This window comes from Corticium candelabrum, chromosome 1, assembly GCF_963422355.1.
Source record: "Corticium candelabrum chromosome 1, ooCorCand1.1, whole genome shotgun sequence".
Classification (NCBI taxonomy): Eukaryota; Metazoa; Porifera; class Homoscleromorpha; order Homosclerophorida; family Plakinidae; genus Corticium; species Corticium candelabrum.
The window spans coordinates 14,264,485-14,281,349 of record NC_085085.1 but is presented as its reverse complement, the minus strand read 5'-3'; the positions used below and the strand labels follow the sequence as shown (position 1 = coordinate 14,281,349).

General features: G+C 40.8%; 6 protein-coding genes across 7 annotated transcripts in view; 2 read left to right on the top strand and 4 right to left on the bottom strand.

The window, feature by feature from the left end:
- On the bottom strand, positions 1-4,199 carry LOC134184483 (notchless protein homolog 1-like). The gene is made up of 17 exons (XM_062652189.1): positions 4,055-4,199; positions 3,044-3,221; positions 2,751-2,876; positions 2,592-2,668; positions 2,417-2,514; positions 1,610-1,646; positions 1,393-1,548; positions 1,303-1,341; positions 1,162-1,249; positions 1,058-1,104; positions 901-997; positions 714-819; positions 612-654; positions 499-558; positions 324-380; positions 197-267; positions 1-137 (listed from the first exon to the last, which is right to left on the bottom strand). The coding sequence occupies exons 1-17, from the start codon at positions 4,184-4,186 to the stop codon at positions 125-127; spliced, it is 1,425 nt and encodes a 474-aa protein (XP_062508173.1). The 5' UTR covers positions 4,187-4,199; the 3' UTR covers positions 1-124.
- A 4-nt stretch (positions 4,200-4,203) lies between these two features.
- Positions 4,204-6,635, top strand: LOC134184504 (glycosyltransferase 1 domain-containing protein 1-like). Of its 2 annotated transcripts, none has more exons than XM_062652221.1 (11): positions 4,204-4,422; positions 4,585-4,733; positions 4,810-4,918; positions 4,989-5,040; positions 5,104-5,140; positions 5,356-5,409; positions 5,479-5,528; positions 5,686-5,729; positions 5,794-5,914; positions 6,127-6,225; positions 6,293-6,635. In XM_062652221.1, exons 1-11 carry the CDS (start codon positions 4,349-4,351, stop codon positions 6,470-6,472), a joined length of 969 nt encoding a protein of 322 aa, XP_062508205.1. In that variant the 5' UTR covers positions 4,204-4,348; the 3' UTR covers positions 6,473-6,635. The 2 variants fall into 2 exon arrangements, with proteins under 2 accessions (XP_062508205.1, XP_062508197.1); XM_062652213.1 differs by having other exon boundaries at positions 5,257-5,409.
- A 10-nt stretch (positions 6,636-6,645) lies between these two features.
- LOC134184495 (solute carrier family 35 member F6-like) lies at positions 6,646-8,178 on the bottom strand. Its single transcript, XM_062652200.1, has 2 exons — positions 8,058-8,178; positions 6,646-7,786 (listed from the first exon to the last, which is right to left on the bottom strand). The coding sequence occupies exons 1-2, from the start codon at positions 8,162-8,164 to the stop codon at positions 6,682-6,684; spliced, it is 1,212 nt and encodes a 403-aa protein (XP_062508184.1). The 5' UTR covers positions 8,165-8,178; the 3' UTR covers positions 6,646-6,681.
- A 93-nt stretch (positions 8,179-8,271) lies between these two features.
- Positions 8,272-11,224, bottom strand: LOC134194719 (zinc finger MYM-type protein 1-like). The gene is made up of 3 exons (XM_062663668.1): positions 10,932-11,224; positions 10,676-10,863; positions 8,272-10,615 (listed from the first exon to the last, which is right to left on the bottom strand). Exons 1-3 carry the CDS (start codon positions 11,024-11,026, stop codon positions 8,337-8,339), a joined length of 2,562 nt encoding a protein of 853 aa, XP_062519652.1. The 5' UTR covers positions 11,027-11,224; the 3' UTR covers positions 8,272-8,336.
- Positions 11,225-13,046: 1,822 nt separating this feature from the next.
- LOC134184518 (phosphoserine phosphatase-like) lies at positions 13,047-15,534 on the top strand. Its single transcript, XM_062652231.1, has 7 exons — positions 13,047-13,221; positions 13,293-13,377; positions 14,225-14,274; positions 14,336-14,481; positions 14,541-14,637; positions 14,705-14,756; positions 15,323-15,534. Exons 1-7 carry the CDS (start codon positions 13,079-13,081, stop codon positions 15,434-15,436), a joined length of 687 nt encoding a protein of 228 aa, XP_062508215.1. The 5' UTR covers positions 13,047-13,078; the 3' UTR covers positions 15,437-15,534.
- An 809-nt stretch (positions 15,535-16,343) lies between these two features.
- LOC134178438 (rabankyrin-5-like) overlaps positions 16,344-16,865 on the bottom strand; it is a 10,404-nt gene continuing 9,882 nt past the window's right edge. The window contains exons 19-20 of the mRNA XM_062645319.1: positions 16,668-16,758; positions 16,344-16,594 (exon numbers count right to left, since the gene is read on the bottom strand). Of these exons, the coding sequence (XP_062501303.1) occupies positions 16,465-16,594; positions 16,668-16,758 (221 nt within the window). The 3' untranslated portion in view covers positions 16,344-16,464. The remainder of the gene's footprint in view (positions 16,595-16,667; positions 16,759-16,865) is intronic.

Sequence of the window (16,865 nt, the reverse complement as noted above, 5' to 3'; positions counted from 1 at the left end):
CCATGACGTAAGAGGATGTCGGCTTAATTAATTTATTGATGCATCACATTCTATACAATATCATATTCAGTACGTTGATATTGTTATAAGATCTCTCCATCAATGATATGAATAACTTTGTCATTCAATGCCTCCATCTGTTGAAAATAAATGTATGACAATCCATTTTGTACTAATTAATTAATCAAAATTTTACAATTTAAGCACTCGATCTCGACCACCACTTGCTACTCGGCTACCATCTGGACTCCAATCAACAGAGAAAACCTGTAATAAATCATCATCATATATCCACATCGTTTCCCACATACAAAAATGTCAACCTCATCAGCATGCCCTGGCAGGTCGATAAGCAGTTTCCTTTGTGCAATATTCCATACCTACAGCACAATTATACATATAGTCCTTGGCTTTGCCTCAGGGTGAAAACCCCGCCCCTCATGCTTGTAAAAGCCCTATAGCATGCTAATCATTCGATAACCAATGTCGTATACTTGCCTTAAGTGTGCTGTCAGCACTTCCACTGCAGAGAAGTCGACTGTCTGCAGACCATGCAATCTGCAAAATCCAATAGATACATGTAGCACATTCATATGACCTTGGAGTCATACTTGGTAAACAGCTTGGACGTGACCCCTTAATGCAGCAATAAACCTGATAATTCAGCAACTACACAATGCAACATACTAACAAAATACTAACCAAAGTCTTACTTGCCCGTGTACCCATTCCACAGTTTCACCGATTTATCAAATGATGCACTGGCAATTATCAGTCCATCGGGTGAATACAGAACTTGATTAATCAACTGTTGATGTCCTACCACAACCCAATAAAATGTTGTATCCTACACATATGAGTACATACTGTCCAATCAAATTAAACAGATTGCTAACACACCAGTCATTTGTGCTACGGGCTTCTTGCTTTCACTGGGATTCCATAAAAACATAGTAAAATCATCAGATCCAGACACAAGCATTTCAGCCTTCGAACCCTGACAGTACAAAGTGTGGTATACTAATCGCACATCCAAAAGACAACACAAACAACACACCTTTGCAGACAAGTAGCGCTCTTTAGCCATCGAAGCGAGCTCATTAGCTGAGTGAAACAAAGTTATAAACATAATTGTCATACGTTACTGCTAATTATAACTACCGGTTCCTTGAGGGACTACACTGCTGTGTGCAGGATTAAACAATCCAGTCCTAATCGCATAATCTGTGCTCAAAGCTAAAGTATTGACCTGCCGACAAACAGCATACAAGGGTGTGTAAACAAGGACGGATATCTGCTCACCCAGTGGCCATGTCCTTGCAGACTTCTACACAGAATGCCCTACTAGACATTATCAGTGAAAAACATTTCATCAACATTTTGATTTCTCACATCCTCTGCTCGCCACACTCTGATTGTCCTGTCCTGAGATGAAGTATAGAGCAGACCTTCGCCTCCCCATTTAACACAAGTAACCGATTGTGTGTGTCCCGAGAGAGACCTCACACATAAACCAACAAAAACATCCCAAATCCGAACAGTGCAATCCTAAATAGATTCAAATAATGTATACAACATGCAACTTAACACTTACAACAACAAGTCACACCTTTGAAGCACTTGCTAAATATCTACACTCGGGGTCACTGTGATAAAAATTCTCATTTTACAATGTGATAATACAAATGTCTTTTACCAAGCAAAACAAGTACTAATTTCTACTACTGAAAAACTCAACAATTGCACTAAACAAACCATCTTTAGAATAGGACAGAGTAGACTCTTGCACTGACTAGCTGCCTGACTGCACAGCAAAGGACTCATCAGCAAATAAGTAATAAACACATCATTAAACAACAGCATAAGGCCCCTATTTGTTGCATGTCTGTTTCACATCACCCAGGCTCTCTCAAACTGACGTGGGCGGGCCATTACCATTATCCATTATGTACACATGACAGATCATGTTATGTTGCATGTACACATAATAAGTCAGCAGGCACAGTATAAACAATATTATAACACAACAGATCAGCATCCACGGCAACAAGAGGTAATACAAGCTCTAGACATCATTATGCGAATAACAGCTAGAGTGACTTTAACAACTATTGGACAATCTGTGTTTGGTTCTGGTCTTCCAGTTCTTTCTTGAAGATTTACAGTAAACCGTGTAGATATTAAGAAGAGCAGACATCGCGCAATTAAAAAATGAGACACAGAAGATGGTTCAGACGTATGCCATGTGCTCCGGTCGTATTGCACATGCGCATTACACGAACAATGGCATAATGGTGAAATCAGTGTGGCCCTGTCGTTCGGATGCGGGCGGGTGATGTGAAACAGACATGCAACAAAATAGTGGCCTAACAGCATCGTCAATGCTACACAGTAGTTAATCAAGTACTGTATGTACCTATGCCGTGGAGCCCAGGTCAGGCATGTAATCCACAATTTGTGTCCCAACAGAGTCTTACCAAGTTGCTTCCCAGTTGATGGATCCCAAATACAAATCTAAAAAACAACACACACATGAGCTAAATGTGTACTACTACAGTACTACTAAAAAGACACAAACTGAAACTGCATACTTGACTGTTCTTGCAACCAGATGCTAACTTGCTGCCATCTGATGCCCATGAAATACATAGAATCCAATGGCTGTGACCTATAGCAGCCAGTAAAAATAAGTAACATTTTAACTTCAGTATCATCACGCTGTGGTTGCACAAAGTTTATTGTGGTAATACCTTTGCATGTATGTAATGGTGTTTCTGTATAAATGTCCCAAAATCTGACTGTCGTGTCACCAGATCCACTTGCTAACTGCCTTCCATCAGGACTGAATGATACAGCAATGACAGCTTCAGTATGACCTAAAGCATACATAGAGAGTCATTATAAAACACAAACTTCGCTTGATTCAAGACAACTGCAACCAAAACAAAACTATGAAGCAAACAGCTATCCAGGCTTCCGCATCAAATACTAGTAACGTATGTAGAAACAAGTGAACGACATTGACTATATGAAATGAACTGACCAGGTAGTGAGCTGGTGCAGCGTGTCACTGCTCTCACTTTGAATACTGCTTGTGGTTGACAAACAATTTCTAGCACTTTCTCTGTACTGTAACCGGTACTTTGATCATCAAGAGTTTCACGAAGACAGCCAGTCAATTCAAAGCTGTGAATAAAGAATGCATATGGCAAAGCCTCTTCCTACACAACAAAAAATGTAACACAGAAACCAGTACATATAATTACACACTGTGTATATTTGTCACACAAAATACTATTTAATAGCTGTGTATTCCTAGTGATACATTTTTTAGATATACTAATGAACAAACTAACAAGTCAACAGTAATTTTTTGGTTTTTGTCAGACGCTGCTTGAAACGCTGTCATCGAATCTTAGTAAATACAAAAAAGGATTCAAAACAATTTAGAAATAAGAGAAGAGTCTGTAAAAGATTTTCAAAAAGTCGATCTTATTACTGCAAACGAGAAAAACTATTTAGCAGTACAAGCAATATCAAAGCAATTCTATTCAGCCGATGAGTACCTACGTATACACGTCTTGAATGACTTAGTTAACAGATATGATCATCGAGTCCATGACATCTCTACACTATTAAGTTAAATAATAAAAGAGTGCAACACTAGATTAGCAGATACAACAGCAATTAAAGATTAACTGCGCGTATGCAAAGCTCTTCCAAGATTTGCAAAAGCTGATTGTTTTGATTGTTGACGTTTTTATTCTACTTCTGAAAGATGCTTGTTTTCAAGGGTTTAGATTCGATCCCGTCATTCCTACAACCCTCGCAATTACTGTCGACTTCCTCCAGTTCGCTCACAAACACGTGCAGCACTTGATATAATAAATAATAATATATTTCAATTTGCATCCAGATAGGACACAAAACTCTCTGGAGTAACAAAAAACAAGAACCACACAGACAATTTAGTAACATACATTGTAAATTTGAGAGAATCTAAGGTAATGGTGCCGTTTGCCACTAAAGGCATACGCCTGAAACTCTTACTCACGTTTTCTTGTAAAGCATTGCAGATAGTTTGCAGTCCCTCCGCTGTAACGTCCAAAGGTAAGTCGATTGGAGCACCTAAGTTCTTTCCTTCTTCATTTTTCAACTGGGCTAGAATTCGTTCTTCGTTCGCCATTTGATGTGCTAACGCGCGTTAGTATCAAACTGCTAGCTATCTAATTTGTACATTTCCAGAGACTTCTCAGACTTCTATTCAATATTACATATTTCGTGTGCTTTTATTCTAGCTCGTAATTGCGAAAACGCGTACGTATTGTTAGATGAGCGTCTGAAGCAAATGAACGTAGTCATTATTGCTCCTCTGTTGAATGCAACCGGTACCGGCAATCATTCAACTTCGCATCGTATAAGGTGACTGTACACAGTGTCATACAGTAAGTAAGAAGGCAGCTGACAGAGTTCATCGGGTTATTAATGAATTAAATTATTAATTAAATTGTAATAAATTTGTAAAATTGCAATTCTATTTTATTTATTAATAATTTTGTTTTTATTAATATTTACATGTTGTAGCAAGCAGTTGCAAGAGTTGGGACACTCTTGCATAGTAAAAAGTGTTGGCGACTTTCAAGACAGTGACGAATTTTATGCCTGGATTCGACTTCACGACGTTCGATCTGCACTAGCCATTCACGCATACAGAACCAGCGGTCTAATTAAAGGTGCACACCATAACGTAGTGCTACAAGTGTATAGCCATCACAGATGTGCATGTCTTAACAATAATTATAACTATAGGTTTGGATATTGTGCCATACAGTGTTATATTTGGTGGAACGGATGTTAACGAACACAGCAAAAACAAAGACAAACTGGCAGTCATGACATCAGTTGTAGAAAATGCAGAGTGAATTGATTTATGTTTGCTGCATCAGTTGGGAGATGGGACACTTCACTTTTGTTTCACTCACGTTTAGGTTTCTAATTGCATTTACCGACAGTTTGATGAGTCAAGCAAGACGTCTCTGGGTTTGATAATTCATGTGCTATTTTGAAGTTATAATTATGTGGCATGTTTGGTGTTGACTTAAGCCAGATGTTTCAAGACGAATAATCAAGCAACCACAAGGTATTCTAGATCAAAGAAATTCATTAAATATATTTTGATGTCTTGTGTCCATTGGTTATCTCACTCTATTGTATGTGATCCTAATTTGAATTACTGGGTATATATGATTGATACAGCACCATATACACATCCATCATCATTTAATTTTCGTCAACACTTGGAAGCGACTTGCAAGCTGTCCGAAGCTAGCAGTGCTTGTATTTTAATATTGTTAGTGGGAGGTCTGAGACCAGTGAAAGATCCACTATATCTTGTTCAGTCAGTGGCAGGTGTGAAGCTCATTAATTGCTACGTGTATAGAGAAGTCATGTAGTACAAGCATGTCGTTGTTGATGCAGACTGGCATAAAGAAGACAAACGAATTTATTTCATCATAGTTGGACCACGTGTAAGTTTTATATGCGTGCACAGATGGTGTGTGTGTGTGTGTGTGTGTGTGTGTGTGTGTGTGTGTGTGTGTGTGTGTGTGTGTGTGTGTGTGTGTGTGTGTGTGTGTGTGTGTGTTGTATGTTGATGTAGTGACATTCGTAATCTATAATTTCTAGCTGAGTGTTGACTATAGCAATGAAGTGGAAACTACTGTTTCTAGGTTGGAACAAAATATGGTGCTAAATTTGGGTATTATGTAGACCTTATGTTTACATTGGTTCTAGATTATCTGGTGTTTGTTTGTTGCCGCCATTGGCGCAGCCTGATGTTCAGTCGGCGGTTAGGTCTGCAGATATAATTGTTAATACATCGAGGAGTGAGGGGACTTGCCAAGTATTGCTTGAGGTTGTCACACACACACACACACACACACACACACACACACACACACACACACACACACACACACACACACACACACACACACACACACACACACACACACACCAGGTTTGACTGATGAACAGAGGTATTGCTAACAGATTGACTTACAATTGATTGATTCACCTTATTTGTATCAATAATATTATAAGATGGTACACTTGTATGGTTTGTAGGCAATGCAGCTGAGGACTCCCGTTATGGCAAGAGCCATTCCTGGAAATGTAGACATTGTAACAGATTACAAAACAGGGTTGCTGTTTACATCACCAGAGGTAAATTAAAAAGGATGATGGCAAGAACCAATAAATGTTTTGACGTTTTCTTACTTGGCAACATTAGGAGTTTGTGTTGAAAGCAAAGCAGCTTCTTTCATCTCCAATCATGAAAGAAAGTCTGATTGAAGAGGCATATGATTATGTTTGTCGTGTTCATTCATGGAAAGACGAAGGGCAAACATACAGTAAAGTAGTCACAAATATGATGTGCAAGCGAACAGAATACAGTGCAACTGACCAGTGAATGCCTGCATACTCATGCAGTTGTAACATATGGCGCCACTTTGCTGACAAAGCCATTGCATGATGCAAACATATACCATATTGAATATGTGCAGTAAATTGTAATTTGACGAAAGCTTCATATATACATGGACGTGTTGTAAAGGTGAATACCATGAAAACAAAGTTTGCAAACTGGAGAGCAGTTGATTACACGACAGCAATGGGATGCTAATTCACAACTTCCCTGTTTGTTGTATCATACAGCAATCGCTGTTCTTCCTGCTTCCTTTTCTGGATCTTAAGTTTTTTCCAGAGAGGCACAAACACAAGATTGTAGTAGATGGTAGTTCCACACACCAACAACAGATAACCAACCAGCTGTAGGTAGTAAAATTTATCCCATTTGAGAGCAAGACTAATTACCCAAATAAAGAGAGTCCTCAAACAGTCTAGAACCATTCGGGTTGTTGCACTCATCATTTTGGTCACACTAATGCCAGAGAAGTTGAAGATTGCAATGCTTAGTAGCAGAGTGACATTGGAAATAATAAGTGGTACACTGTTGTGTATTTGATATAGAGCATCAATACTGTTTTCCAAACGTTTAGGTTGCACATCAGATATTGTTAGTGGAATGAAATAAAATGGAATCAGTAACAAACCAAGCAAACTGCTGCCCCAGATTCCTTCCCATCCAACAGCTTTCAGTGATGGTACGTCATATTTCTTGATAACCACTTCTTCATAGATCATTTGCACAGCAACAATAATCTGAGCGATCACAACAAGCAAATTTCCAGTCAATTGTGACATTGTGTCTCGTCCTTCATCACCACCATCTATTTTACTTGCTGCACCAACCAACACTAATCCAATGATGACCAATGTCATCCCAACCCAATGCCGTTTGAATAACCGTTTCTTAAGAAATACAACAGACAATAATCCAGTGAATACAACAACAGCACCACGAAGCATCTGGAAGACTGATGCATATGTCATGGTAAGGCTCACATTCATCAAAAAACTACTAATCATGTCACAGCATGCAGGAAATAAAAAGACAACTGGATTAAATGGTTTGCCTGTAACGGCTGTTGTACCTCTGCCAAAATGCCACACTGCAATAAGTTTATACGCAAAGAAACATAACATCTCACCAAGAAACATCACAACTGCTTGGAAAAATGGATGGTTAAATTTACGAGAATGTCCTCCATCACTAGCTGTGGTGTTGTTATCATTCGGACAAGGAATGTCACCAAACAACGAATCACAAAGATGGTCTTCGTAAACTCCCTTCTGACCAACTGCAGATGTTAAATCAGCCCATCTGGACGCAGAAAACAGACATTATACTCAATACGCGTACGCGTGCATTATGAACATGCAGGCCTAAGATAACCATACACTTCATATACACTAGAAGAGTCTCGCGCAGCCAGCCCCCTTCTTGACTCCGTCGGAAGGCTGGTTGCGCGAGACTCTAGCATACCTTCACTAAACTTCTTACAACACGTACGCCAAATCAAAATAGTTGGAACAAGTTGTCAAAGTAGTCTAATCGTATACGCTCTGTTTAGTAAGGGAGTTTAATTAATTACTTCATTGAGAGTGTAGTCACACTTCCAGAAAACACCATGAGCACTGCTACAACGACATGAGTCACCATAGAACCAGTTAGACGAGTAAAAGTATCTTCCTCAACCATTACGCGTACACTGTACCACGCGGTGCACGTGACGTGTGTGCAGTGGCGTAGCCATGCCCTTAGGGACTGACCGGGCATTGCCCATATCCATCAATTTCACAAACCAATCGAACAAAACCTAATCATGTACTCATAATTAGCTCAGTTAGAATACAAGCTGTTCTATAGAGCACTAAAATTTTGTGCTTTTGCTAACTAGACTTAATCTTCGGCATCTTCCAAATTCTAAACTTGCAAATTTCGTAACTACCCTCTCTAAATCTAACGTTTCAACTACATCTTTCTCTATGGTCAAAATCGCTAGACTGTTCATTCGGCTTTGCAGCATCGATTGTCTCGTGTAAGTCTTCAGCCTCTTCAAACTAGAGAAAGTTCTCTCACATGAGGCAGATGTCACCCCAACAGTCAACGCTATCTGCAAGGCAGATATAAGATGCGGAAAAGCTGCTTTGACCGGCGTAAGAACTCTAATGACGTCGGCGATAGACTTCATTTCACACATAGATGCATTAAGAAATTTTCTTGCCTGATGAGTTTCATAACCAATTTCCTCACGGTTTATGTCGTAATGTACCACTAAGGCATTAATGGCGTCTGCTTGAAGGAAGTTTCGGGACTGTGGACTACAAGCCTGAATTGACTTCATAAGGGATCGTCCATCGTTGCTGAATCTTGATTCCAGTTCCTGCAGCATTTGGTCTATCACCGGTAAGAAAAGCTTTCGTCGTAAATGAATTTTCGTTCTTGCCACGTCATCCAGGGGATCTTGATCGTTGGTGAAATAATCAGTTAATCGCTGCCCAGTAGTCTCTGTTAAAACGCAATCAGTAATTTCCTTTTGTTTCCGAGTGCGACGACCGGTAACAAGTCCAGGATCACCACGACTGCGTGATCCATCAGAAACATCCATATTAACGCTGCAGGTTTGTGCCAAGTGAAGAATTTGTTGCCATGTATCGTCCCACCCGGATTCCCTGGTCTCCACCAATTGCTCTATCACAGTCTCTAACAAATCAACGGCTCCAGACAGATCTAAATCTTCAGCTTGCAACTGATCGGACAGATTTTTTGTAATAGTCAGCAGCTTTTCGAAAATAACCAAGTTTGAGGTAAACTCTAACGATTTCACTCGTGACAATAGACCTGCAGCTAAAATGGCTCTTTCGCTGTTGCTAGCATTTGTCAAAGAGGATAAGGCATCGACTACTGCTGTAAAGGATTTAAGCATTGCTCGTATAGAGTCTATTCGACAGGTCCATCGTGTGTCTGAAAGTCTCTTCAGCGTGACGCTCTCACAACGTTGCGGATAGTGACGTTTTTGAGCTTCTAAGAAAATTGGGTGAACAGCAGAAGATGAAACAAAGACGTACAGCCTCTGAAGGACGTCAAAGAACACACTCGCCGAGGAGACGGACTTTACAGAATCAACGACAACAAGGTTCAGCCTATGTGCGTAGCAATGCGTGTAGACGGCTTTCGGAGCAATGTCTCTGATTCTCTTCTGAACGCCGGTGTGCTTTCCGCTCATGACACTAGCACCATCGTAGGTTTGAGCAATGCAGTTCTGCAAGGTAAGTTTGTTCCTTGTCAACACTTGACAGATCTCCTCTGCTATCCCGTCTGCTGCAAGGTTGCCAAGAGGTGTGAAAGATATAAACCGCTCATGAACAGTCCCGTCTAGAACATAGCGCAGAACAACTGCAAGCTGTTCATTCTTTGCTACATCTTTACTTTCGTCGCAAATAAGACAAAAATAGCCACTCCTTTGTACTTCACTGCATATTTTCTCTCGTACCATATCAGCCATCAACTGGATCAAAGCGTTTTGAATCTCTGGAGACTTATAACTTACGTTACCGGGGAGCGTTTCAATTCGTTTGAACAATTCGTGATCATGCCTTGCAAGAAGCTCAAATACAGCCAAAAAATTGCCTGGATTCGATGACTCCTCCGATTCATCGTGCCCACGAAGTGCAAGATTCTGTTTAGCACACAAGAGGATAACCTCCGCCAGACATTTTAAATAGTGTCTGTTAGAAAGAACAACGCGTTCATCTTCTTCTGCAAAGAGGTCTTCAACTCGTCGACGCTGGCTGTTACAGTCATCCAGTCGCCGCTCATGCCATTCTGCCATAGCATTCCTGTGATGTGCCGAACTGGCATGGATCAGAAATGCTCCTTTATTACCAGTACCATGCTTCCAGTCGCCGAAACCTATACTGGTAAACGCTGTGTCGGCACGGCCGCTTGCACTGCCAAGGCAGTAATGACGACAGGCAAAGCAGTAGGCTCGGTCAAATTTTATCGAGTATTCCAACCATGGATATGTTGTGTACCAGGTGGCAACAAACGATCTTCTACATGAGTGTTTTCCCTTTCCAAAATTTTTAGAAGGAAACTGACAGACCGGTTGGGAAGGGCCGCTCTGAAACCTCGTGGAAATGTCCAACTCTGTAGAGAACACAACATAAATCAATCATGAATGCCTGGAAAGAATATGTACATATGTACTTGATATGATCTCCAAAGATGTTGAACACACAGTACTCCTAGCATTACCAGGCTCGGTATTTGCCATGTCTTCTCCAGAACCAGAATCATCCGGGGCTTCGTAGGCAGACTCAGCGCTTTCAGGTATGGCTTGCTGAATTTTGTTAGGCATATCGTCTGAATCGCCCGTTTTGTCACCGTTTTCAATTCTAATTAACCACAAACATTTTCTACAAGTACACCAAATCATTACACTGGTATCTACGAGAAATGATACCTTTTGGGTCCCCAAAAGTCATTCAGAGTCACAGTATGTCGCTTTCGCTTTCTACGCTTAGCGTTAGACTCTGACGCATCCATCTTCTCCTGCATTGAGCGAATTCAACGAATCAGACGCTGAGAATTGATATTAGTCGGCATCCGGGACAGTTCCGTGGGCGGGACTCCTCTATCACGGTGTTCCCGACTGTTTATAGAAATGCGTTGAACTTGAATTTATGTCACCTAAAATACGCGGGCAAAGCAAAAAGTTGCCCGGGCATATGCCCGGTAAAATAGATGCCTGGCTACGCCACTGGTGTGTGGAACCTAGAATTTTTTTAGAAAGGTTTACAAAATAAATGTAGACCCCGTGGGCTAAAGTTTTCTTCACGCTAAACCTGAAAATGGGGCGATCAAGGTTACCTATAACTTAGACTTTAGAGAAATAGACGGGAAAAAGAAACGGCTGCTAGTCTATAGCTACCAGTTTTTTTTTCATTTTATGATTTACTAGATACATGACCCGTCCTTCGTACGGGCAGAGTACTGTAGTGTTATGATGGAAGACTCAGTTTGAGCGTGTGTAGACACGTCATGCGCAATTTTTTGGTAGAAATCGACACACTCCCTGTGAGGATTTCAGTTCAAACGACTGGTGTGGGCATGTGTGTTTGAATAAACTGGAATGTGCTAATTTGTTAATATCCCGTTGAAGACAAATGAAAACTTAACCAAGTGTCATATTCCCAGAAATTTGCAGCAACTTTCCCGTTCAGAGATCTATATCTGAACAACAGAAACTTGAAAGTCACATGCAGTTTCTTACTCACCCATAGGATACATGCAGTAGCTTGACATGCAGGCAGGCATGAGTTAGTGCACTGTTTGCTCTCTGTTTGTGATGTGTTCACACTCCCAGTTTAGCGCTCGGTGCAGGAAACGTGTAGGTTGGATTCAGTGCAAACGCAGTCACACGTCTCTTCAGTGAGTCTTCTCGGAGGCATTTCAACAGTCCCATTGGATGTTATCACTTTGAAGACGTTGCTGCCGTTGCAGGAAACAGGCGTATCGAATGTGGTAGGTATTCGGCGAGTGTACTCGGAAAAACCAAAGGTAGGCGTATTTCTAAATACCCAGATATCCTACACAAAACTATCTTGTCGTTTTTGACGTTGCCGGTAATAAACGACACGCTCCGTGCATACTGTCCGAGGTCAGCTTAATTTGGTGGAGGTCCAATGAGCCGTTGCAGAGTAATTCGCTTGTGAGTGGAGGCGTGTCCTCCTATATATGCACTGACTATTACTAAGTGGACCTCTACGTCTTTGCTCTGGACGTAGTTTGATGTTATCCAATGCGCGCGAGTAGAGGCGGGTTCTCCTGGGATATTTTAGAATATACTCAGCAAGTTTCCAACCTATACCTACGCACTAAACAATATTTCTTTTCGGAACTCTTATCTTTTTGCTTTGAATGTAGTTTGATGTTTAAGATAAACAAATCAACAACAGCTTGCTCAGATAACGCAGTCTGATGGGACTGCTGAATAGCTATAGCATTGTGACGTAACAATGGCATGTGAACAAACAATGGATATTGAAAGTGAGCATTGCACTCTTAGTTAGTAGAAAACAAAACTACGCCATGAGGTTGAGTTCACGTAACGGAACTTTCTTAAATTGAATCTATCAGGGACATTCATTTTCCTTCTTGAACGATGAACAGCACTGTGTCGTTGTACAATGCACCCCCAAAAGGGTACCCAACTGAAAAAGCTGGAAGCCGACGCCACTCTGCCCATGTTCTTACCCATGCCGAGTTACGCCCGTACCCCAAATTTTAGCCTCGTGGGTGATCCTGTCTAGCCGGCTATCGAACTTATACATATATACAAACACCGTCAATTTTATATAGTAGTATAGATAGACGATTTTATATAGTAGTATAGATAGACGATTTTATATAGTAGTATAGATAGACGATTTTATATAGTAGTATAGATAGACGATTTTATATAGTAGTATAGATGACGCAGACAAAAGAGATCGATGACGTCTAGCGATTTTAATCGGCGCTACACGGGTCTTGGAGGCCGAGGCTAGGCGTGTCGAGGCGATCACGTGTAATGCTGATCTATTGATATTAATTTACAGTAGAAACACGATGAACACGGCAGAACTAGAAACTCTCACAGTATGGCAAAGAGCAGACGCTGTCTGCTTTGATGTAGACAGCACCGTAATTAAGGAAGAAGGAATCGACGAACTAGCGTCTTTCTGCGGAGTCGGTGAGCAAGTGAAAGAATGGTATGACAAATGACAAGAGGGCGGAGTCGCTCAAGATGTTGTCGTGCTCGCTGACAGTTTGCCTTTGTTAGGACGAAGAAAGCAATGGGAGGCTCCATCCCCTTTCGCACTGCTCTGTCGGAGAGACTGAAAATGTGCAAGCCAACGAGCAAACAGGTAGGCTGATGCCTCCACAATCCACTGTCTCATCTCGTGCATGCGCACGTGTCCACGCGACAGACCCAGACCCAGACTATTGCGTTGACACTCGTAGTAGTAGTACATAAATTTTGTGCAAAGTAATTATCGGGATGATCATCCAACCATCATACGATGGTCACGAGTGGGTTTTTGACGGTGTAGGCGTGGTTTGTGTCACGACGACGGGACAAAGGGCACATAGTTTAGGATGTTTCGCGATACGCGCCTATTGTTCGCGACTGTGCATGGGTCTGTTTTACAAGAGACACACATTTCTAGCGAGTCAGTTGAAGCCTAGGCAGTGTTGCAACTGAACCTTCTAGATTGAGAGTTGCAGCATTGTAGAGTCCACGTGGTCAGCACTCACGTACAGTGCAGCTGATCACGTGCCAATTTACTTCCCAAGACCTTCCCAAACTTTTTGGGAAAGCACTTCACACCCCCAAGAGTAGACGCAAAATAATTAATTAAGCTATAAGCAAGTCAATAACAAGTTAGGGCTATCTGGAAGATCATGTTACATTATGAAAAACCTAAAACTTAGGTTACTTAGCTAATGTAGTGTTGTACTGCAGGGTGTCCTAACCTTGGATTTCTATTATTCGATTGTGTTTGTGACAAATACACTGGGACAAGGGTGGCTATTTGTGCACTTTTCATGATGTTATGTCATGACCAATTTGGTGACCATGTTTTTACCCTAAATTCATTGGAAGTGATTGAGGTGTGTTTAGCCCATATCTACGTTATTGTTTGAAATAATTTAATTTCAGATTGTACACAAAATTAGTTTAGATATCGTAACATGAGTTCTCAATTTTAGGTTCAAAGGTTGGTGGCAGAACGTCCATCTCAACTCACTCCAGGAATTCAGTATATTAGCATGTCAACACGAACCTGTTGTCTTTTAATTGTAATCAATAATTATCTGCAGGGAACTTGTCCAGCAGCTACACAGAAAAGGAACTTCCGTTTACTTAGTATCGGGTGGTTTTCGACAAATCATCTCACCCGTGGCTGCCAAGCTGAGAATTCCACCAGAAAACTTATTTGTCAATAATCTTTTATTTAATGAAGCAGGTAGAGCAGAAACATGCTGTCGTACTTTGTGAGATTGCAAGGGATGGTTGTATTTACAGGCGAGTATGTTGGGTTTGATGAGAATGAACCGACTTCAGAAACTGGAGGAAAGAAAAAAGTGATGGAAACGTTGAAGAAGAAGTTTGGTTACAAATAGTCAGTCAGAATGTCCAACATATTAATTAAAAACTGAGTTTACATGTTTGACTGTTTTGCATTCTAGTCTGGTGATGGTGGGAGATGGAGCTACAGACATGGAAGCTTGTCCACCTGCGGTAAGCCTGTTGTTCAATAGTCTAGTTAACTCAACAATACAGTAATTGTATTCATTACTCCACTTGCTGCTGGAGACTTCTCAATGATGCTCAGCCAGATCACATTTAATTGAGAAGACTTGATTGCCAGCTAACTGGATAGGAGCAATTCAATTTGATGCTCTGTGCTCATTGCAATATGTCGTACTTCCTATGTCTTATGACACAGGCTTGTCGATCTCGTCTCATGAATGACGCTGAAGAAATTACTGTCGAATAAATATATACTGGCAGAAATGAGGTAGTGTGAGTCAGTTAGACTGATGGACTGTGACTTGTGTACAGCAACATCAGTGCCAGGTATATATCAGGAATCTGCATGACTAGGTGTGAATGATAGGCAATGAGTACGTGACTCACATTCAGACGTGACTTGAAAAATGCATGCACACACAATAATCTAGACTGTGGTTCTTCAGCAATTCCGCAATTTTTCAATGCGTTGTGCTCTGGCAACAGTCATCATCACTACCTGGGACAGACTGTACACCTGTGATGATTATTGTCAATACTGATGTGATGTGTAGGATGCTTTTATTGGCTTTGGTGGAAACCGAGTACGTCAAACAGTGAGAGAGAAAGCCAAACTATTTGTGACTGATTTCTCTACCTTGCGGCACGCACTGGGACCAGAAGAGTAACTCGTTATCGTTGAACTTCAAACATGTAATTAATGGCTGCTATCAGTTTCCATGATTATTATTAATATTATTGTGCAGCTATTTGTTTAGTCACTTGACCACATAGTCAGTCACACTATCTACTTTCAGAAAGTAGTAACAAAAATTTGTACTGTTTTAGAAACAATGGCGTTCCTGTTAGTTTGTAGACTGAAACAACAAAGTAATGGAAATGCCGTATAGTACACTTACATGAGTGTGTCAGTTATGTCAGTTCTGCCATGTCACTACACATGAGACAGTAGACGAACCCCAGCTCATCCAACCAGATTGCATTAGTTACTGTTTATGAAACTTAGCTGTTAGGTCAAGCATTTGCCATGGAATACATGGATAGATGGCAACAAACAAGTCTCATCTTCCTTCTCAGTCTCTCACTCTACATTAGACAAAGGATTTCTATTGATAGCAAATTCTTGTCAGAATGGGTATGTATGTAAAATCTCTTTGTCTTCTATAATTTAGGAGACAGAACAAATTGTGGAAAACAATAGGTATTTTTACATACTAGTAACATAACCATTTTGACAAGAATTTGCTATCATCAATAGAAATCCTTTGTCTAATGTAGAGTGAGAGACTGAGAAGGAAGACAGACTTGTTTTGTTTCCATCAATCAATACGTTTCATTGCAAATGCTTGACCTGTTGCTCAGTTACTGTTATTGGACCGATGTACACTGCTTTATCGTAGCATCACCTCACATAGGGCTTATGGCAAACAGACATTTCAAATAAACATTATTACCTCCAACCATTAAAATGTGTGCCCAAGGGTTAGACAATCACTCTCATTGTGTCATGAAGATTTCCAAAGCCTATGGACATGCAGCTGCGTTTCATTCACAGTCACACACAATATTTTCTGGGTTTAAACATTGTTCCAGTAGAGACATGTATTAGCAACAACATACACTTATTCATTTGTCAACATTTAAACACAAATCAACACAGCGTACATCAACTAACCTACAATGGTGACTTATCAAGTCACCTATTGGCTGATGTCAACACTCCCCAACATTCATTGCAAACGCGCACCGGTTTCATGAGACCAAACTTGATGAGGGGCATTTGTTTGCTGCAACACTTGGAATCGAGCAGTCGACCACAGTGGCGGCTACAAACATAAAAAATCTTAGTTTGTAGTTACCACATGCATCTCGCATTAACACGCTCATATCCATGCGTACCAGTGATGTTTCCTTGTCTTGATGCCAAAGCTAACACCACAGTTTTGACAAGTACTACCATCAAGCCACTCGGGTTCCTTGGGAAGCATGTCTAAACAACAAGCATAACAATATACGTACACACACACACACACACACACACACACACACACACACACACACACACACACACACACACACACACACACAAGCATTCAC

Coding starts and splice junctions, on each gene's coding strand:
- LOC134194719 (XM_062663668.1), bottom strand. CDS start 11,026: ATGCAGGAGAAGATGGATGCGTCAGAGTCTAACGCTAAGCGTAGAAAG. Junction 10,864..10,931: donor GACTTTTGGGGACCCAAAAG/GTATCATTTCTC, acceptor GTGGTTAATTAG/AATTGAAAACGGTGACAAAA. Junction 10,616..10,675: donor ATCTTTGGAGATCATATCAA/GTACATATGTAC, acceptor TGTTCTCTACAG/AGTTGGACATTTCCACGAGG.
- LOC134184483 (XM_062652189.1), bottom strand. CDS start 4,186: ATGGCGAACGAAGAACGAATTCTAGCCCAGTTGAAAAATGAAGAAGGA. Junction 2,877..3,043: donor CTGCACCAGCTCACTACCTG/GTCAGTTCATTT, acceptor TGTATGCTTTAG/GTCATACTGAAGCTGTCATT. Junction 1,549..1,609: donor ATTTAGCAAGTGCTTCAAAG/GTGTGACTTGTT, acceptor GAATCTATTTAG/GATTGCACTGTTCGGATTTG.
- LOC134184504 (XM_062652213.1), top strand. CDS start 4,349: ATGAACGTAGTCATTATTGCTCCTCTGTTGAATGCAACCGGTACCGGC. Junction 4,423..4,584: donor TCAACTTCGCATCGTATAAG/GTGACTGTACAC, acceptor TACATGTTGTAG/CAAGCAGTTGCAAGAGTTGG. Junction 5,410..5,478: donor TCTTGTTCAGTCAGTGGCAG/GTGTGAAGCTCA, acceptor TTGTTGATGCAG/ACTGGCATAAAGAAGACAAA.
- LOC134184518 (XM_062652231.1), top strand. CDS start 13,079: ATGAACACGGCAGAACTAGAAACTCTCACAGTATGGCAAAGAGCAGAC. Junction 13,378..14,224: donor GCAAGCCAACGAGCAAACAG/GTAGGCTGATGC, acceptor TCTCAATTTTAG/GTTCAAAGGTTGGTGGCAGA. Junction 14,482..14,540: donor TCTTTTATTTAATGAAGCAG/GTAGAGCAGAAA, acceptor TTGTATTTACAG/GCGAGTATGTTGGGTTTGAT.
- LOC134184495 (XM_062652200.1), bottom strand. CDS start 8,164: ATGGTTGAGGAAGATACTTTTACTCGTCTAACTGGTTCTATGGTGACT. Junction 7,787..8,057: donor GTGACTACACTCTCAATGAA/GTAATTAATTAA, acceptor TTCTGCGTCCAG/ATGGGCTGATTTAACATCTG.